The sequence below is a fragment of the Lutra lutra genome, chromosome 9, assembly GCF_902655055.1.
Source record: "Lutra lutra chromosome 9, mLutLut1.2, whole genome shotgun sequence".
Lineage (NCBI taxonomy): Eukaryota > Metazoa > Chordata > Mammalia > Carnivora > Mustelidae > Lutra > Lutra lutra.
In genome coordinates, this window is record NC_062286.1 from 114,215,928 (window position 1) to 114,239,011 (window position 23,084).

A 23,084-nucleotide genomic window follows, 5' to 3' on the forward strand; every position below is an offset into this window, starting at 1 on the left:
GTCATGAACTCAGTGTTGAGTGAACCCCCAGAACTCCCAGCAAGTGTTATCATGGAAACATCCTATTATACGGTTTTCATGCTTATTGAAGTTTGGGGTGCCTCTTGACATAACCCAAGGTATGCTTCAAATTCTGGCATAAAAGTGTGTACTCCCCACACTTGGATGATGACATTTTACTGCTTAGCACGGCCTATCTACCCTATTCTTTGGCTCTATTGGTGAACCTCTGAAACCCAGAAAATGACCTTGGTTCTCAGTTTAAAGATACGATGGAGAGAATTCTAAGCCAAAGGAAGTGGAGAAATATCAGGGCACATTAGTCCCCTGATTTCCTGTGTCCTTGGGCTGCTGTGTACTGTTTATTCTCTGTTACCTCCTCACTGACATGAAATGTCAAGACTAACCCCACGTGAGGAATGCAAAAAATATTTGTTGAATTGATATCTTTTTAAAGTCAGGGAAATAAAATGTCAGGAAGAAATCCGGAAAGTCAGCTGCAGATGAAAAAAATGACAGCTATGGCTCTCTATAGCCATATATAGAAAAACACATTTTATAAATTCTCTATCAAGTAAAAGGAAGAAAAATGGATGGTTTTGAATTCCCATGTAGTCAAAAACATAATAAACAACAAAGCTACTTACTGTTAATAAAAACGAAAATGCCAAAACAATAGAGAACACTCCATATATTTAGTGTTAAGCTGTTTCATTTAACTACTAATCAAGAATATACTTGTCCAAAAAAAAACCATAATCGGTATTTTCCTCACTTCCCACAGGTTACTCTTCATATTCTGTGTATTCTTCCAAAAAGTCCTCCTCAGCCATATTAATGCATATACATAAATACACACACACACACACACACACACTAGATCGAATTCAACAAATAACTCCTGAAAGGCCTATGTGATGAGGACCCCAAGGATCAAGGTGACTGGTTTGTGATCCAAATTTTTCACAGAAATAATATCCAATATATTCCTCACAAAACATTTTTTAAATGTAAACTGCACCACTACCATAAGAAGTGAGTAAACTTGATACGACTGCCACAATTTTATAGATGAGGAAACTGAAACAAGAGGTCCAATACTCAGCCCATAAACTTACCCAGTGGCTATAGGAAACCAAGTCAGGCCTAGAGCACAAGTGACAGAGGACTCCAGAACTAGCACCTTCTCCATGAAATAAAGGTGGTAAGTGACAAAAGGAGTTTGCAATCTAGGAAGTAAGTCTGAATTCAGAAATCAAATAATGATTAACTAGTACTTATGTGACGAAACTTACCTAAAGGCAGCAACTAGTGGTGCATAAATTGAGTCTCCATCATAAACATATAAATGGTCCCAACTACACTCTGTAGCAAAATGATTGAAACGGAGTCTCATTATTCTATTTGGCCTGAAAAGAACAAGAGAGGCAGTTTATAATAATCATCATAACTATAAAACATTTGAGAAGAAACTAGAGTAAGATCGATTTTTAAAGAACTTACAGGGAGAGAAGAAATGAATAGTACAAAAACGACATTCCCTCATATGTCGAAGATTTATTTCCTACTTACTGTGTGCAAGAGACTACAAAGCACACGATGGTAAACAAAATCACCCTGACCTATGCCTCTCTGGGCCTTACAGTCTGTACAGTGGCTGTTTTTAAACAGCCTGTGAACCAACCCATTAGCCCTTCCGTTTCAGCACTTCCTTCCTTACTCAACTTCGATTCCACACCACGTCATTTCACAAACACAACTGCCAGTTCTCTATACTTGCCTACCCTTCTGCCTTTCCATACAACTACCTGGCCAAGGCCTGGTCTAGAGGACACCAGTTATCCACTTTGACTGAGATTAAATGCAAAGAAAACTAAGCCTATCACTGGTCCTCTAGAGGTCCTCAAGACCACCAGGTAGGGTGGTTTCAGAACAGGTCACAGCTTACCAACTTCCAATTGGTACTTCAATTCTGCTAGCAGTGCCACTACTCATTCTCTCCTTCTCCACAACTGCTGCTCACTCCCAATTACTATTTCAAACCATTTGGTGCCACCTCCCTGCTTAAGCTCAGCACCCAGACAAAAATCTCCCAATTCCCCATTTTCCAAAACAGATACACCCACCCACTCCTCTGTCCATCTTTCAAACAGTCCACATCTCCCTCTCATCTGGAACTTTCCACATCCTCATTTTAATCTCTTTAAGTATCACATATTTTACAAAAAATAACAAAACATAAAAATGTCAAATCTCAACTCTCCTTCCAGCTATTACCTCTCTCTGCTGAAGACAATGAACCTCCACACAAGACTTTGCTTTCTCTGTTTCCTCACATCCCACTCACCCTCTTTGCTCTCAAACCTGGCTTCCACCCAAACACTCCACTCAAAAATCTCTTGGTAATATCAACACTGTTTATATCCTGGCGATGCCTAATTATATGTCTCCAGCCTAGGCCTTCCCTCTACTCCACACTCGTTTAGCTAACATCTCTAAGCAAACAACTAAGTAAGTTCATAAACAAGTTAGCTCAGCTGATTATGGCTCCTGTGAAGATATGAAACGAATGTGATGTGTACAACAGGTGGTAGGGAATTACCCCCAGAAATCTCTAGAAGATTTGAGAACAAGAGATAAGCCATGTGAAACGGATAGGGAACCATGTTTTGGACAGAGGGAAGAGCACAGTCTTAAAGCCCAAGTGAGAAAGAGGGTGATGTGTCCAAGCAACATGAAAAAAATCAGTGTGTCTGCAACACAGAAAACAGAGGACACCACACGAGATGAGAAGTGAGAAATGGGCAAGGTGCAACAGCAAAAGCCAGGAGGCCAATTTCAAGGCTATCACAGTGGCCCAGGAAAGACAGGATGGTTGGTGTCTTGCAATGGTAGAGATGAAGATGAAAAGGAGAAGGTAGATGGACTGGGAAGGCATTCTAGAGGGAAAACAGGCAGAACTTACTGACAGGCTGAATATGGGGATAAGGGGAAAGAGGAGTTAAAGGTTTTCCTTAGGCTGAGGAGGACCAACCAGGAGCACCTTCAGAGGACTGCTACAGAAGGACGTCAGATCGGAATGAACTGATAGAAAGCATAGGGGCAAACAACTCCTTAAAACAGCAGTTCTGGAGCTGTGGGCCTCGCGATGTGTCCCTCGGAGGGACCCTGAGACTCTTTGAGGCGGTCTAGGAGGTCAAATCTATGTTCATGATAATCCTAAAATATCACGCGCCTTTATCAGCACGTTGGTATTTACTAGGTGTGGAGCGATGTGGGGAGAAAGATACTGCCAGCACCTTGGGACAGAGTGAGGCAGATGCACCAAACTGGAACAGTAATCCCTGTTATTCTTCACCACTACACGCTCACAGAAAAAGGAAAAATGGGTTTTGTGTAAGGGTATCTTTATTAAGCAGTAAAAATGATTAATGTCATTATCTTGAACCACGAGTACACATCTTTTGAATATTTAATAGGACAGGACAGGAAGTACGGACAAAGCACTTCTGCAGCCCAGCACAGGACAGTGGTCTCAAGGAAAATCACTCTTGGAATCGTTTGGGTGGTGAGCTGAACCAATTGCTCTTTTTCTCAGAACGCCATCTATCATTTTTACTTAAAAGAACAACTAACAGGGTGCCTGGGTGGTTCAGTGGTTTAAAGCCTCTGCCTTCAGCTCAGGTCATGATCCCAGGGTCCTGAGATCGAGCCCCATATCAGGATCTCTGTTCAGCAGGGAGCCTGCTTCTACCTCTCTTTCTGCCTGCCTCTCTGCCTACTTGTGATCTCTGTCAAATAAATAAATAAAATCTTTAAAAAAAAAAAAAAAGAACTAACAAACTATGGTTACTCAGACTTGTATATCTGGTCGATACTTTTTTTTTAAAAATGAACAAAGCAAGTCTGTCACTTCAAAGAAAACAACTGACAGTATTTGGTGCCAAAGATAAAATGTAAGCTTTCAAGCAATAATTAGAGTTATGGAAAATTTGCATCTGCCACCCAGATGCAACTTCCCAGTGCTTCAAACTTTCCAATGAGATTAATGGTGATGTTAACCAAGTGATTTCTTTTCATGTTATGTCATGAAATGTATAAAAATTTGGAAGATCTGCGTAATTCAGAGAACTACGAGTTTCCAAATAACCCATATGTTCTGTTATAGAACCATCCAAGGGTTAAAGAGCCATTCCAGAGTATAAGAAAACCAACAGATTTTAACTTAAGTTCCCAAAGTTCATGAACATTGAACATTGTTTCAGATTCCACACTGCAATTCACTTTAAAGAAATTACCACTTGTCAAGCTTTGATGTTTGATGGTGTATCAAAAGAGACCATCCAAAATTATTTAAAAGGGTTATCAAAATCTCCTTCCTTTTTCTACTACATATTCAAGACTAATTTTCTTCACATACTTCATCCACAATAACATACTGTAACAAAGTGAATGCAGAAGAAAATATAATAATCCAGCTACCTTCTATCGAGCCACAGAAGAAATTTTATAAAAATGTAAAACAATACCATTCTTTTCAGTGATTTTTTAAAAAATATAGGGTTTATTTTTTCATAGAAATGTCACATGGGCTGACATGTAGTAGGTTTTTAAATGAGTTAATGAAGAATTTCTTTAATATTAATTTATAATAATAATAATAAACATAGATATAATCCATACAAACAAAAGTTATTTGGAAATCTCAAAATTTAAGAACGTAAAGGGGTCCTAAGACCACAAAGTTTGAGAAATGTTGCTTTAAAGATCTGCCATAAAGAGAGGTGCCTGGGTGGCTCAGTCAAATAAGTAACTGATTCTTGATTCTGGCTCAGGTCTTGATATCAGAGTCATGAGCTCAAGCCCCACACTGGGCTCCATGTCCAGCATGGATCCTACTTTAAAAAAAAAAAAAAAAAAATGCCACAAGAGAAGAAGGAAAAGGTAAGAGCTGGAGGGTATAGGAGGCCCAGAGAAGAAGCCATTTGAACAGTAACAGTTATTTTTATTTTCCTGCCCGCAATAAAAATAGGTACTTACAAAAATGTTATAATACTGTAATTGTCTACTGCTTTAAGCAAACCATTTCAAATATTCAAGTTTTAACGATTATAATTGAATATACAAATTTCTGGTATGTACAATTCATTCACAGCTTTAAATCGACACAAAACTTTTTTTCAGATTAACAATGAAGATTAAGAAAAATAAATTCACTTGTCAGATGAAAAGTTATCAAATAAAATACACCTTAAGTACTTTATTTTACAGATTGTTAATTTTGCTTATAAAAAAAGGTAATGCCACACTGAGCTTGGAAAAAAAAATTAAAACAGGCATTACTACTTACTGTCCTTCAATAAGCCATGTGCACTTCGTTTTATATTTATAATTTCCAGGTCCATCTGTCACAAACCCAGAAGATCCAGTTAGTCTGTAATGCAAATTAAAAAAAAAAAAAACAACAACACTTAGGTCCATCAAAATTTCACATATCAATATCTTTCCTAAAAGTTAAGCATAGTGGTACATTAATGCATAACCAGAAGAGTATCACTGGATAGTTATAGTCAGAGTATACTAATCTGGGTGAAAAGAATACTTGCCATAAACTTAAGAAAAGGGGGTACAAATACACTAAAACTAACAGGAATAAGCAAAAACATACCTAAATCTTTCTAGCTGAGACAAGAAATCCATACTTTGTACCATGAAAATGGCTACAAGAACTTACTTATAAATATGAGTTGGTTTTTAAAAAGTAAGATCACACAGTTACAGGTACAATTTAAGTGTATCTAATACAGTAACACTGTGGGGAACACAACTGAGATGGGCAAGCACATCAAGCTACAACACACAATGGACCCATCACACTCATCTTTTTCTGAAGGCAATCTACCACACCCCATGACCAGTGTCCTCCAGAACCTGTCTTCCCTCACTCTTGCCAAGTCTGAAGTTTGTCAATATTTTTAGGTCTTGCCAATATGATAGGCATATCCTCATATCTCATTAATGTTTGGACTGCTACTAACCCTGAAACTTGAATATCTTCTCATATGTTTTGGTCATTTGCATTTCCTCCTTTGTGAATTAAAATTCCATATTCTGCGCCCACTCTGCCACCAAGTTGTCTTTTTCAAATTAATGTTTAGGAGCTCTTTTTATATTAAGGAGCTCCCATCTGCGTGTTAAATACACTATAAATATATTTTCTCAGTTTACTTTTTTCTTTATATTTTGTCTGTTATCTTTTGCTATATATAACTTTTTAATATTTAAGAAGGATGCTATTTCCTTCCTCACTGCTGTTTCTAGATCATTTTTCCTCCCTCTTCCATCACCAGTGTCAGCCTTTCTGAAATAGATGTTCTCCTCTGGATCTGCCTCCCCTACTTTCTGAGTTAACTACTGGCATCCCAGTTACTCCTTCTCACCCACTGATACTAGCATCTAGCTCACTGCCTTCCATTCAACTACATCAACATTCAATCAGAATGTTCCAATCAGAACTCAAGCTCTCTATTTTTTAACTTCACCATTAATGGTCTTTTCCTCCACCCACATGAGCCATCCACTCCTCTGGGCCCTGCCATTATCTGTGAGAGCAAAAGCACCAAAATCTTCATTTTAGGCATCCTATGCTATGACCACTATATCTTTTGTCTCAAGTTCATTTAGCCTAGCTCCCCTTTTCCAAGAAGTCATCAGCCCTCTGGGGACCTCCAATCCATTGATTTCTTCATGTTCATCACCCACCTCCCACACACTTGACTTTCCCCTTACCTATTTAAGATTCCATGGTCCATCACAATATCATCACCTGCAAATCCCTTGGCTTCTTTCCCCTTCTCTCCCTCTGCCGTACTTACCTGCATATTAATCTCTCCATGACTTACTCCCAATATCCATTTTACCCACAAAATGTTAGTCTGAGCCAAATGTGGTGTTCTGTGTCCCCTGCCAATAACTGATTAGAAATGTGTATCAGTTAAGATTAGGTTCTAGCCCAACTGACAGAAAAATGTAAATTGTAATGACTTAATCAAGATATAAAGTCCAAAGAAATACAGAGCACCTACGGGATTTCTATAATCAACAGGGACCTAATGCTCTTCTACCTTGTTGCCCTGTCATCCTCAACATGTGGCTTCCACCTAATAATCCAAGACAGCTCAAACTCCAGCTTTTATTCCCACATTCTACCCAGCAGGAAGGAAAAGAAAACAAGATGCACATCCCCTCCCTCTAAGTCAAATAGGACAATTCCACTTACATTCCCTCAGCCAAAAGTTACTGACATATCTAAATGGAGAGGGAGGCTGGGAAATGTAGCCATTATTCCAGATGACCGCGTACTCAATGAAAAATCAGGACTCCCTTTACTAGCAAAGGCGAAAGAGGCCAAAAAGGTCACTGCTAGTCTCTGTCACAGCATGTAATCTAATACTTGGATGTGAGGGCAAGTCTTGATGGAGAGCTTCCAGGAACTATTTTTTCATTCTTAAGAAAGACACTGTGGTAGACAGGGAGATATATCACATTAATCTCCCTTTTGAAGAAGGATTTACTGCCTCATCAACAGGCAGCCTCCCAGTGTCAGTTTCTTCAGGAGTTGCCTTGCCCCAAGTCATGCCTTGCCCAGGGCAGCTCACACCATAGAGGGTAGAAAGGCTGGAGCATTTCAATCCAATACTAAACAACTCTGACACACAATCCTTTGCTCTAAGCTCCCCTTTGTCAGGCCTGCATTGAAGTTCAACTTCTTCCTTTACCCAATTCTGCTTCCTGCCCCTTCCTCTCACAGGTGTTATAACCAATTTGTGCCCCAAACTCCATCTCAGCAACACAGCCATCGTGGTACAAGGTTGAACACAAAGCCAACACCAAGAATGACAAACCAAAGGAATGCAAAGGTCCATGAAGAGCAGTACCAACCAACCAACCACAGAACCAGTACCAACCAACCAACCAGCCACATAAACCAATCTCCAGGTTTATGGGCTAATACAGTTCCCAATGGTTACTGGTTCATTGTGTATGTGTGTGTAGACACAATTTAGGCCCTTCTAGCTCAGAAAGTTTTCTGGTTTTTTACTACGCTTGTTTTGCTCCCAAGAGTTTCTATGTATTTCATATACATAGACATACTCAGGCCTTGGCAAATCAGCATCACTTTTAGAAAAGAAATAGGTCATTTTAATTTTAAATATTCACTGAGTATCTTTAAATCTAGCATTTATATAATTTTACAAATAACGAATAGCTACGATCACAGATAGCCTTTTGTCAACTGAAGGACAATTCTCCCTTTGTAACTTCTCTCCCCAAGTACTCCCACCCACCCTACACTAAGATAAACATTTAACCACCTCACAAGCATTCTTAACTATTTTTCTTCATACTTATGAGCCCATGATATATGCACAGCTCTCTTCAATTAATGTTTGGCTACACAATTATGCAAACTTTTCTGCATCTTCCTTTTTCTCACACAACAAAACTCTGGGAGAATCTCTTCAACCAAACAGGTATGAGTCTCCATTCATTTTTTCCATGGAGCATTATCTTCTAACCTACTGGGATAGCATTTTTTTCTGCCTTTCTCCTAATAACATTCATTTTGTTTTCAGTCAGCTGGCATTATGCACATTGCTGCAATAAATATCTCTATACATATGGCCTTACTTGTGCTTTAATTTCTAAGAATAGAATCTTAGTAGGAGGATTACTGGGCCAAAGGAAGATGAATTTTAATTGTTAACCAAGCTGCCAAATTACTTCCAAAATGGCTGTAACAATTTACATTTGCACGAGCAGGACGTGGGAGCATGCTCTTCTCCATGTCCCCTCCCCGCCCCCCATATTAGATATTCTTGTTTCTTTTACATGGTTAACTTGAAATTCTCTGTGTTCTAGTGAATGGCCAGTAGAGTCTTTATTGAAAGGGGAAGGTCAGGAGTATCAACTACACTTTCAGGTCAAGTTTAATATTATCACTGGTGATGCAGGTACACACACTGGTACTGCCTGTGCTCACTTCACCAGCAGTCACACAAAGGCATCTGACTGAAACAGAAAGACTCTTCAACAATAGGAAACCAGATACAGAGAATTAGTAACTCCTTGCTTCTACCAAGTTTCCAATTCAAGAATACACTGGGGGTGATTCTGCACTACAAACATACATGGAAAATAGGGGAACCCTCCATAGCAGGCAGGTTTCAAAGGAGCCATTATAATATTTCTTTTTAATTATTATTAAAGTACATTGGTATTATTACCAAGTAAAGTGGCCTATTAAAAAAAAAAACCCACAAACCTCAACTTTTCTCACCTGTTTAGATTTTCTTTGTGGTCAAGTATGTTGGACATCGATAAAACTTTGATCAAAGTTCCTCCGACATTTAAAAAAAAGACAATCTATTGTAGGAATGTAAACCAGTACTGATTCATGTGTAATTCAGTTTATTGAATGCACTATTCAACTCCCTCATATTCTCCCCTGTTACCTACTAAATCTATTTCTGAGAAAAGTATATTGAAATCCCACACCATGACACATTTACCATGTTATTTTTGCCTTATTTAGCTATTTAGCCAAATAAGCTTATAACTTAGATTGTCATAAACTGTCCCTTTTATCATGATAATAACCATTTATATAGTTTGATGTTCAGGTTTCATCTTGTCTATTATTATAATTACTGATTTCTTCTTGTTGTCTTCCTGGGCCATAGATCTTTATCCAATTCTTTATTTTTCATATTTCCTTATCAAATTTTCAAAAGTTTCTTTTTTCTAAACAGGACATGGTTAGGTTTTGTTTCTTAACCTAGCCTGACAGTTTTACCGGCATAATATAATTTTTCACATTTCGTGTGACTGCTATACCAATTTGCTTCCTTCCAACCAAAATTTTAAATCAATCTTAGAGAGGAACAATTTATATACAAATGGCATCTTAAATGTACAATTTCTTAAGTTGTGACAAGTGTATATACATGTGGAACCCTCCCAAACAGCACATAAGACAGGTCTGTTACCCCCAAAAGTTCCTTCATACCACTTTGCAGTTAATCTCTCCCAACACTGATCTTATTTCCATCACTACAGACCAGTTTTATACAACATGACTTAATAAAAGCGTATAGAGATACTCTTGTGCCTTGCTTCTTTCGATCAGCCTGATGCTTCACAGTATGATGTGTATCAGTAGTTGGTTCCGTCCCATTGCTGAGTAGCATTCTACTGCATGAATATACCACAGCTTGTTTATTCATTCTCCTGCTGATGGACACTTGGATTATGTAGTTATATGAATAAAGCTGCTAAGAACACTAGTGTACAAGCCTTTGTGTGGACATGTGTGGACACTCCTCTTGGATAAATAAGTAAAAGTGAAATCACTGGATCAAAACTGATATATCAGATTTAAAGAAACTGCCATAATTGTTTCCTAAGTGGTTACACCATCTTATACTTCCATCATCAAGGAAGTAATAATATACTTCCTTCATCTTATGTTCCACTTGTGCTATTATCACTTTGCTGCTCCCAGGTCTCCCAGTAATCCCCTTGTCTCAAGCTCTGGTGAGATTCTCCCCATCGACTTAGCAACATATTGACCTTGTGGAGGTCAGGAAGATCTACTATATATCACACCATCCAGGATCTGAAGCTTTACGGTCTCTGTCCCTTGCTACACTGGCCTGGCTATACACCAGTTCTCTGTCTGGGAGGATCACAACAGATCCTAGATCCTAGAGTTTCCTATAGGTCCCCCCAGCAAGCTGGTTCAAGAAAAGCAAAGTGCTTGCAGTTGTGAGAGCCAGGGAAGCAAGACTCATTGAGGCGGCCATGTTCCTATCAGGCTACCATGTTCCTTACATCCCTCTTGGCTAAAATCCATTTATGTTTGGATTTTCTGTTGCTTTCAAGTAAAACCATCCCAACTACTAATTTTGCCAATTCTGTGATGGAGCCTCTTCCCCTAATAGTTCAGAAATCAGGATATACTGTAAAGTCAATGGCATGTCACAGTTCAAAGGAAGTGGTTTTTCTTTCTTAGTGGTACACAAGATAAAGGTGCACTTTACATTCAATGGCATCTTAGCAAGTTGAAGTTACACATACAGCAAAATTCTAAACCTAGTTGAACCCAATTCTGCTTACTCTGTATGTGCAACCAAGTAGGTGGCTAAAACTAGAGACACAATGTTGTGCTGACTGGTCTCACTTCACATTTATAAACACACATCTCAAATAGGTTCTCAGCACTATAGGACAACAATCCTTCCATTTTCCTGGCCAGCTCACTTTTATGCCTTATCTTTCAACTTCCCAAATCCTCTTCCCTCTTTCCAATTTCAACTGCTGATCGGTGGACTGCTTTACTCATTTCATGTGTATTTTCCCCCAGTGGAATGTAAACTTCATAACGGTAAAGATTTTTGTCTCTTCTGTTCTCTATTTCCAGTGCCTAGAAGCGTGCCTGGCATCTTAATGACACTAAGTGGACAGTGATAGAAGAAGAAATAAATTAGGAGAACTACATTTTCTTCCCATTACTAAATGCATGTGCTTTCCCCTGGTTACAATGGATAAACTATCTAAATCCATCTAGGGTTAAATCCTCTACCTGGGTCCAGAATTCTCTACTCAATCAAGGGCACCAGCAGAACAAACCTGATTCCAAAACCAACCCCACACTTCTCTCTACTGGATCAGCATGAGATGAGCTTTCGGATTTCCTTCTTAAAAAATGAACTTTCGGGGTGCCTGAGTGGCTCAGTGGGTTAAAGCCTCTGCCTTAGACTCAGGTCATGATCCCGGGATCCTGGGATCGAGCCCCGCGTGGGCTCTCTGCTCAGCAGGGAGCCTGCTTCCCCCTCTCTCTCTGCCTGCCTCTCTGCCTACTTGTGATCTCTGTCAAATAAATAAATAAAATCTCTAAAATAAATAAATAAATAAAATCTCTAAAATAAATAAATAAATAAATAAAATACTTTCTTCACTTGGTTTCCAAAACCCCCCATTCTCAATTCACAGCTTCTTCTCAGTCCCCTCTGATAAGCCCACCTTCTTGTCCCAGTCAGCCTCTAGTTACAGGAATGCCCCAGGGCTCCACCTCAATCTGCTTCTCTGCACGAAGTCATACTGATCTCATACTATCGAAAAACAGTAAATACTACCTATATATATTTTTAATAATGGAATTTTCATCTCTGTGATAGTAACACCATTCTCCTGGTTATCCCAGGCAAAAACTATGAATAATACAAGCATATCCTCTGTTCAAAAAAAAAAAAAAAACTTTCATTTTTTTCCTTTCCAGTATTTATGACTTTATTATTTTTCTGGCCTTATTGTAATTAGTTAAGATCTGTTATGACATGGAAAAGAACTGGTGATTGGTAAAAACTGGTGAGGTCTTGTTCTCAATCTCAGGGGAAAACTTTCAGTATTTCACCATATGTTCTTTGTAAAACCCTTAATACCAGATTAAGGAAGTACCTTTCTATTCCTAGTTTACTAAAGATTTTTAACATTAGTGAGGGTTGAATTCTAGTTTTTTTTTTTAAAAACTGTGTATCTAATGGTCATTTGCTTTTTCTCCCTTATTCTAATAATGCTGTGAATGATATTGATTTTTGAATATTAAATTGACACTGAATTTCTCAAATAAACCCAAGTTGATCATGATTATATTTTGCTGGATACAGTTTGCAAATATTTTAAATCTGTTTTACAGCTTCATAAGTTAAACTGACCTGCTTTTTATTTGTCAAGTTTTGATAACAAAATTATCTGTACAGGAAAGGAATTTCACCTATTTTCCTATCTGTAGGAGAGTCTAAGATTGGTGACATTTCTCTTGTAAAAGTTTGGAAGAATTTACTGGTAAAACCTTCTGGGCCTGGAGTTCTCTCTTATGCAAGTTGGTCTTACTAGAGTTTGCCATTTCATCTAAAATTTTCAAATTTATTGGAATAACTTATTACTAATATCCTATGATTTTTCCAATGCATGTAGGATCTATAGTGATGTCCTCCTTATTACTGATCAGTAATTTGTTTTCTTTTTATCAATCTCTCTAGCAGCTTATCAATTTTGTCTTTTCTTTCATACATATACATTTTATTTAAATAATCTCTATGGCCATCCAGGCTCCCCTCAATTTGTTTTTTTCTGTTCTAATGACTTTGAGTATATTTTGCAGTTTTTGTATTTTCTTGAGTTGAAAACAGATCACTGACTTCCAACCTTTCTTCTTATTTAGTGTATACATTTAAAACCCTTTCATTCTCAGCATTGCATCAGTTGTACCCATAGTTCTCATATTTAATACTTTCATTATCTTTCAGCTCAAAATTTCAAATTCCCAGGGTGATTTCCTTTTTGATTTACGATTATTTCGAAGAGCACAGTAACTATATGGTATAGTATCCTCTGTATGTCAATTAGGACAAGTGTTTTAAAATCTTTGTTCTATTAATTACTGAGAGGAGTGTTAAGATATTTTTAACATCCATGGATGTTAAAAAAGCAGGAGGAAAACCTAATGAGGAGCAGTTTATATGCACGGTTTTAAGGTGTTTTCCCCCATATTGCTTATAAGTGCAAGGAGGAATAAATAGATAGTGGGGGGGGGACAGACAACACCTCAAACAGGAGAATAAAATTGATATAAAAAATAAGGGAAATAGAGGTATCATACACCTCCAGGTATGAGATCCTGAGAAGGGCCAACCTTCACCTATGCAGTATTCTGACCAAGGATGTATAATTTGAATCTAACCATGAGGAAATATGAAACAAAAGCAAAATAAAGAATTGGATTAAAATGGGGGGAGGTATCTATCCATGAAAGAGTGTGAATATCATTTTTTTTTTAAAAGGAAGAAAGGCAGTAGAAATGTTCTATATCAGGAGTCAGCAAATTACAGTCCTTAGGCTAAATCCTGCCTGCTGATTGTTCATGTAAATAAATTTTTTTGGAATACAGACAAGCCCTTTTGCTTACTTATTGTCAATGGCTACTTCATGTTACAAGAGCAGAAGTAACTGTACAGAGACAAAGCAGAAAATATTTACTATCTAGTTCTTTACAGAAAAGATTTGCTGACCCATTGTTCTACATTTAAAGCAGGCTACAGAGACATAACAATTAGTTGCAGTACCCAAACCTAGACTGGATCTGGTAATGGAGAGGGCGGAAGCAAATAATATAAAAGGACATTACTAGTCCAACTGACAAAATGTAGTACAAACAATATACTAGATAAAGGTACTCTATCAATGTTAAGTATACTGAAGGCAAAAACTATACACCTTAAGACTTAAGTCTCTTAAAATGATCATACTCTTAGAAAATACACACTAAAGTATTTTTATTTAAAGGGCCAAGAGCCATGAGATAGATCTCTCAAATGGTTCAAGAAAAACCACTGTGTGTATGTGTGAAAAAGAGAGAGCACAAGAAAGTTCACAAATGACAGACTATTTTTCAGCCCTCTGTCTCTCAGTGCTTCTGCGTAGGAATGTTTTCCCAGCATACCTTATTCGTTGATTCTCTTTTCATCTGCATCTAAGATTCCTAAAATCAGTTACTGTATCTTCAGTTTCTGTTAATTCTTTTTTATATTTTCTCTTTACTGAAATTGTTTAAACTCTTAAAGCCATCATTTATTTCAAAGTCTGTTTCTAATCAATCTAATGGCTGACTCTTCTGTCTCTCCACTAATGTCCTTTTTCTGTCCAAGCCAGAACCCAACACTGCAGTTAGCTGTCATGTCTTCATGCCTCCCTGAACCTGTTTGTTTTTAACAATTTAAATTTTAGTTGAGATAAAAGATTCACAATATAAGAAAGCATGCAGTTATAAGAAATAATACAGAGTGATTCCTTACATACTTTAACCAAGTTCCCTAAATGGTAACATTTTTTTAAAACTACAGTAAGATATCACAACTAGAATACTGACGTTGATAAGTCAATCTTATTCAAATGTTCACAGTTTTACTTATACTCACGTGTGTGTGTGTGTGTTTAAGTTTTAAACAATTCTTTTACCTGTGTAGGTTCATGCATCTACCACCAGTCAAAATACTAAATGGATCCAGCACAACGATTCCTCATACTGCCCCTATGTAACCATACAGCTCCCTCCCACATCCTCCCCCCCACCCAACAACCACTTTACATTCTTAACCCCCGGCAACATTTAATCTGTCATTTTATCTTTAGGCAATGTTCCTTTTTATTTCTATAATTTTCTTTGCTCTAAAGCATAATCTGTCAGTTATTAGCATAACCATTCCTACCCTTTATTTTTTTCAATTAATTCTAGCATGGTATATGTTTTCATTCTTTTACTTTCTACCTACATATGTTGTTGAATTTGAAGTGACTTTCCTACAAGCAGCATGTAGTTGGATCACATTTTTTTCATCCTATTTGCATTTCCATTTTAGGTAATTATTACATTTATAGTAATTACAGATATGTTAAGGCTTAAGTCAGCCACTCTATTATTTGCCTTATATTGTTTTCGCTGGTTCTCATTCTGTTTCTCTCTTTTTGTCTTTCTGTGGGTCATCTGAACATCAAGATTCCGTCTTGATTTATTTATATTGTTTTTATCTTTTTGTGTATTTTCTTCGTAGTTACTATTGGCACCAGAATGCACACATGTGACTTAGAAAAATCTACTGGTAATAATGTTCTACCACTTCCAATTAGGTCCTTTATCTTCACCATTTTATTTTTTAAAAGATTTTATTTATTTATTTATTTGAGAGAGAATGCACGCATGAACTGGGGGGAGGGGGGAGTGGTGCATGGAGAAATCTCAAGCAAACTTCCTGCCCAGCCCAGAGACTGATGTGGGGCTTGACCCCACAGCCCCAAGATGACAAACCCAACCAAAACCAAGAGCTGGACGCTCACCTGACCCACACAGGAGCCCCTATCTTCACCACTTAAAATATCATCATATTTAGTATGAGCTGGTTTTAAAAAACTTTATTTGGGGGGGGAGGGAGAAAGAGAATCTCAAGCAGACACCCCACTGCGCAAGGAGCCCAACACGGGGCTCGATCATACAACCCCAGGATCATGAACTGTGAGCTGAAATCAAGAGTCGAATGCTTAACCGACTGAGCCAACCAGGCATACCCAGTTTTATATTTTTTATTCAGTCATCAAATATGATTGCGAACACTCAGGAGGACTCTCCATTGTTCCTTCTTTTTTCTTGATGCTACACAATTGACTCTTTTATCATTTCTCTCCTGCTCAAAGAACTTCCTTTAGCCAATCTTTAATGAAAGATCTGCTAGCAACAATTCTTTTCATTTTCTACCATCTGATGATGTTTATTTCCCTTTAATTCTGAGGGACAGTTTTTGCTGAATACAGAATTCACAAATGACAGTTGATAATTCAACACCTGAGAATAGTGTGCCTGTTTCCACGGCCCCAATGCTTCAGATGAGAAATCTGTTATCTGCTTGGGTGTTCCCCATCGTTTCGCTCTGGCTTTCAAGACTTCTTCTTGGCCCTTAGGTTTCTAGGCTTTTATACTGTATATATTTACGTAAGTATATACTTACATACTATTTGTATATACTTAACCTAAGTATATACTTATACTGTATTTATTTATACATATTATATATACTACACATATTTAAGTAAGTTTATACTTCTCTATTTTTAAGTATATACTTGATCTATTTGTCTATCCTTTCGCCAATACCAACTATCTTGATTACTGTAGCTCTATAGTAAGTCTTGAAGTCAGGTAGTGTTGGTCCTCCCAACTTTGTTCTCCTTCAATATTGTGCTGACTACTCTGGGTTTTTTTTTCCCTCTCCATATAAATGTTAGAATCAGTTTGTCAATATCAACAAAATCACTTACTGGGATTTTGACTGTATAGATCAAGTTGGGAAAAAGGGAAGAACTGATATCTTGACAATATTGAGCCTTCTCTGGGCGCCTGGGTGGCTCAGTGGGTTAAGCCACTGCCTTCGGCTCAAGTCATGATCTCAGGGTCCTGGGATCGAGTCCCACATCAGGCTCTCTGCTCAGCAGGGAGCCTGCTTCGCTCTCTCTCCCTGCCCGCCTCTCTGTCTACTTGTGATCTCTGTCTGTCAAATAAATAAATAAACAAACAAACAAATCTTAAAAAAAAAAAATATTGAGCCTTCTCACCCATGAGCAGGGAATATATCTCCATGTACTTAGTTCTTTGATTTTGTTCATTAGAGTATATAGCTTTCCTCATACAGATCTTCTACACATTTTGCTAGACCTAAGCCTAAGTATTTCACTTTTGGTGGCACTAATATAAATGGTGTTATGTTTTTAATTCCAAATTCCACTTCTTCATTCCTGGTATATAGGAAAGCAACTGAATTCTGTGTGTTAACCTTGTATCTATCTCACACATTTAGATTTCAAGAGTCCAATTATGATGCATCTTGGTGGGGATTTGAGCTTTTCTTGTATGGGGTTCACAATTTCTTGGATTTGCAGGTTTCTTTTGCCAAATTTGGCACATTTTCAGCCATTCTTTCTTTTTTTTTTTAATATAAACATATATTTTTATCCCCAGGCGTACAGGTCTGTGAATCGCCAGGTTTACACACTTCACAGCACTCACCCTAGCACATACCCTCCCCAATGTCCATAACCCCACCCCCGCTCTCCCAACCCCCCTTCCCCCATCAACCCTCAGTTTGTTTTGTGAGATTAAGAGTCACTTATGGTTTGTCTCCCTCCCGATCCCATCTTGTTTCATTTACTCTTCTCCTACCACCTTAACCCCCCATGTTGCATCTCTTCTCACTCATATCAGGGAGATCATATGGTAGTTGTCTTTCTCCGACTGACTTACTTTGCTAAGCATGATGCCCCCTAGTTCCATCCACGTCATCAGACATTACTTCTTATAAAAACTCTTTCAGCCCCAAGCTCATGCCTTTCTGGGACTCCAATTATACAAGTGTTAGATCTTTTGCCCCAAAGATCATTTTGTCAAGTCTATTTCCTCTCTGTTGTTCAGATTGCGGGATCTCTATTGTTCAGTTCTCAAGTGTACTGATTTTATCCTCTATTACTGTCATTCTACTAATTGAACCCATCTAACAAGTTGGGGAGGGGGCGTTATTGTTATTGTGTGATCCAATTCTAAAATTTCCATTTGGTTCGTTCTAATTTCATTTGTAATTTGGTTCTAATTAATTTTACTTAGGTCTTTGATGTGATTTTTGTACTTTTATTTCTTTCAAGACAATTTTTAATTGATTTTAAAGCATTTTTATGACAGTTGATTTGAGATTTTTGTGAAAAAATTCTAATATCTGATTTATCTTGGGTTGGTATCTGTTGATTACCTTTTCTAATTCAAGTTGCAATTTACTTTGTTCTTGGTATGACAAGTCATTTTCTCTTGTATCTTGAATATGTTGTCTATTATGTTAGAAGTCACTAACATATGGTCTCATAAGATTTTATTTTAGCAGGTAGTCACCCTGTTTAGTTTTAGCATATGGATCTTGACCCAGTTTTCTGGGCTATTATTCCAATGGCAGATTAATTTTCAGAGTCTCTGTGTTGTTATCTGCCCCACACTGCTTACCTGGCACTACTGTGCTCCCAGGTATCCCTGCCAGTGCTGCCAGAGGGGATGAAAGGAGTTTCCCCAAGCCAGGCTGCCAGGTGCCTCTTCATGGGGGAGGGGTGTGATGGCCCTAGGTTCCCCCCTGCTTCCCAGCATCTCTGAGCAGTAAAGGCAACTCTTGAGGCCACAGAGAAAAAGAGGCCTCCCAGAACAAGCTGCTTCCCATAGCTGGGTCCCTCTTGCCAGTTCCACCCACCTGCCCCTGTATACCTCTGGCTAGGGGAGAAAAAACTCGGGCCCACATAACCAAAGAGACTACCCAGCACTAAGCTACTTGCAGCTGTGTCCTTTTTGCCAGTAGTGTTCACCCCGGTATCTTTAGGTGGGGGGAGGAGATCCTGAAGTCCTCAAGCACAAAGATGCTTCTCAGACTAGAATCCTTGCTACAGCTGAGTCTCTCTCCCTAGTTCTGCCCATTTGCCTTGATAGCTCTCAGTGGGAAAGGAAAGTCTCAAGACAAGTGGGAAAAAGAGTGCTTTGTCTCCACACTTATATTCAGTGGGATTCCTAACTGATCCCCCTTGTTGATGATATTAAGCTTGCCTGATGTTTTCAGAGGGAATTCCATTTGATTCATGGAAGAAATGAGCCTACCTGGACTGCATTCCATTGCTAAGTCAGAGGGTCAGGAAGCACTGGGTCTCGGAGGCCTTCTTCTGTTGGGTGGGAGGATGCAAGACATGCTATAGCTATACTGTTCTTCTAGTCCTGTGGTCTCAAACCAGCTTCTTCTTACAACCTTTCGGAGTTGTCCTTTGGGGACGCCTGGGTGGCTCAGTTGGGTAAGCGGCAGCCTTCGACTCAGGTCATGATCCCAGCATCCTGGGATCGAGTCCCATATCGGGCTCCTTGCTCGGCAGGGAACCTGCTTCTCCCTCTGTCTCTGCCTGCCTCTCTGCCTACTTGTGATCTCTCTCTCTCTCTCTGACAAATAAATAAATAAAATCTTTAAAAAAACAAAACAAACAAACAACAAAAAAAAAACCATGTCAGAGTTGTCCTTTGATTGTCTTCTGCACCTGTTTCAGGATTTATAGCTAGACTTAGCAGAGAAAATGCATCTACACTATCTCATCTGTACTGGAAATCTCCCTATGAGTCTGCTTCAATTATGTTTTCTCTCTTGATTTTTAGCCAATTCTTTTGTCTTTATTAAATATCTGGTTATTTTTTATTTAATGCCAGGCTGTTCTATAATACACTATGTTATAAACATACATATAATATAGTTACATGTAAATACATATTACATGTTCTCAATAATATATAAAAATTATACAGATAACTTGAATCAATGGTTGATGGTGTCTTTCTCCAGAGCAAACTTTTATCTGCTTCTGGAAGCAATACAGCTAGGACCAGGTCTCCTTAATCCAATCAAGGACTGAGGTGATCTGAAAGCTGACTTCAGCCTTTGTGAAAGCTAATCCTTAAGGTGCATCCTATCCTTCAGAGTTCCCCACTAACAGCCTGGGCTGGTTTCCAGTGCCTTTCCTTCTCTGCAGGCCCTGAACCCTAATTTTATCCCCCAACTCTGTATAACTACCAAAATCTCTACTTAGAATCTCAGCCTCTCTGCCACCACTTTGTTCAACCTCTTACATACATTTCAAATCAGCCAGTCACTCCAGGGGAAAAGCTATACTGAAATTTGGCCTCACCCCTCTGAGCTTTCCTTCTCCAAAATATGTATACCTCAAGTCCTTGCTATCTGCCATGCTTACTTTCCAAAGTCTTTAAACAGGTTTTTTTAAAAAAATATTTTCCAGTTTTTCCAGTTGTTCTCAGTTGGGAGTGTCAGCTTAGAAAAAGGTATTCTACCACCGATATGAACAGAAATTTCCCCAGTAGTTTTGTGATAGAAAAAGATGTTTCAAGCTCATTTTATAGACTTCCTGGCTCCCTTTTTCCAAGGTACCCAACGTTCCTTCTAGTGGGAATTATTTAGAGAACAGAGTCTGGAATTAGAAATGCTTAATGCTGTCCAGGTGGGTTTCTGAGATTTTTCTTAGTAGAGAGAACTAGGAAATATATTTTTTAAAAAGAAAATACAGGGGTGCCTGATTAGCTCACTTGGCAGAGCACATGACTCTTGATCTCAGGGTTGTAAGTTCAAGCCCCACTTTGAGGATGAAGGTTACTTAAAAAATAAACAGAATAGAAAAGAAAATACATCATGAGTTCATACTGATAATTCTGAGTCAAATTTAGAATCCCAGAATTCTTACCCAATTTCTCGGATTGTATCTCTTTTCCACACCAAAATCTATGGCCTCCATTCAATGTCACTATCTACTTGCTTACAAACATATAACACATATTATAATACAATAACAATATCAATATTATTACCAATTACTATAATAATCTGATTACTAAAACCAGCTTATAATATCTTTGCAGTTCTTTGTCTTTAGGGGCATATACTATTAGAAACTTACAGTCAAATTACTATGTTTCAGTCTCTTGAAATACTCTATGCTTCAGCCGAGAGCTTCAGCTCACTTATTTCATTTTGCATTTGATTTTTTTTGAATTGGTTTTTTCCTCTCGTTTTAACTTATTCTTGTTTTATAATATGGTAAAGCATTTACATGACTCTAAAGTCTAACCCACAAAACACAAAGTATATTCTAAGTCTAGATTCTGTACCTATTTCTTCTACCCAACTCCCTCCTTCTCCTTAGAGTAACCATTCTTGTTAGTTTCTGGTTTACCATTCCTTTGGTGGGTCTATGTAGATATACCACAATATATATTTACATGTTTATAGGCCCCTTTCTTTGAAAACTGGTAGCATACAATACCACTGTCCTGCTCTTTATTTTTTTCATTAAACAATATATTCTCAAGATGACCACATAACATATACAGAGATAGTCTTTGTTCCTTTTTACAGCTACTCCCTTTATAGTACTCCATTGTGTGGATGTGTTGTATTTTACCTAAATGATCTGAGCCCTGACTAAACTGCTATTCAATTTTGCTTCATAATTTAAATTCACATAAAAATTCAAGTGGTCTTACTGCGATGGCCAGATCAACTAATTTGCTGCTGTGATTCTGGCCTTTGCTATCGCAGCTTTAGCAAAGAAGCTAACCACATAAGCAAGAAGCCAAAGGCATGAACAAAGCCCCTACTCAAACCCCTGATAGAGTTCTCAACTAGAATACACATCAAAATCAGCCACAGATCTTTAAAAAAAACAAATGATGGGGCCCCTCCCACCTGGGATCTAGCATTGCATTAGTGTCTTTAAGAGCTCCACAAATGATTTTTTTAAGATTTTATTTTTTAATTTATTTGAGGAAAGGAGAGTGAGAGTGTGCATATGCACAAGTGGGGGGGAGAGGGAGAAGCAGCTTCCCTGCTGAGCAGGGAGCCAGATGTGGGGCTAGATCCCAGGATCACAACCTGAGCCAAAGGCAAGCACTTAATTGACTGAGCCACCCAGGCACCCCAATGATTCTAATACATATGACAAATTAAGAACAAATCTTCCATATATGGTCTTGGAATTTCTAGATATTAAAGTAGCTGAATTCTTAGAACTGAAACACTGAAAATATTTCCACATCCAAAGTTTCATCTTCAGTCAAAAATGTTTTATCTAGGGGCGCCTGGATGGCTCAGTGGGTTAAGCCTCTGCTTTCGGCTCAGGTCATGATCTCAGGGTCCTGGGATCAAGCCCCACATAGGGCTCTCTGCTCAGCAGGGAGCCTGCTTCCTCCTCTCTCTCTCTCTACCTGCCTCTCTGCCTACTTGTGATCTCTGTCTGTCAAATAAATAAATAAAATCTTTTTAAAAAAAAGTTTTATCTAATTCCTTAAAATCGAAATATAATGAGGGGTGCCTGGCTGGCTCAGTTGGTGGAGCATGTGACTCTTAATCTTGGGGTTGTGAGTTCGAGCTCCACACTGGGTGTGGAGATTACTTAAATAAGTATTTTTTTAAAATACAATGAAAAAAGTTCATCATGAAAATTCATTCATACTAATGACCCTAACATGTAATGAATTAAGCATTTGTCCTAATTAGTTATAAATAAATCTACAACTATAATAGTCATATAACACAACAAACGAGTGCTATATGCTTAAATGTTTAGGATATCCTACCGTACTCAGCCATGATGATAATTAAAACTACCCACAAAATAACATGGCTCTCTTATATTTTTAAAAAATAATAAATCATCTATCTTGAAAGACTCAATGAGCAAACGGTTCTCCAAAGAAGACATACAAATGGCCAAAGACACATTGAAAAAATGTTCAACATCACTCAGCATCAGGGAAATACAAATCAAAACCACAATGAAATACCACCGCCTATCAGTCAGAAGAGCTAAAATTAACAAGACAGGAAACAACTAATTTTGGCGAGGAT

General features: G+C 38.1%; 1 protein-coding gene across 3 annotated transcripts in view; it reads right to left on the reverse strand.

Annotated features, from left to right (window-relative positions):
• Positions 1–23,084, reverse strand: part of ATRN (attractin) — a 155,171-nt gene that overhangs the window by 114,054 nt on the left and 18,033 nt on the right. For all 3 annotated transcript variants that reach the window (XM_047744160.1, XM_047744162.1, XM_047744161.1), the window contains exons 2-3: positions 5,351–5,434; positions 1,296–1,409 (exon numbers count right to left, since the gene is read on the reverse strand). In XM_047744160.1, coding sequence (XP_047600116.1) covers positions 1,296–1,409; positions 5,351–5,434 — 198 coding nt within the window. The remainder of the gene's footprint in view (positions 1–1,295; positions 1,410–5,350; positions 5,435–23,084) is intronic.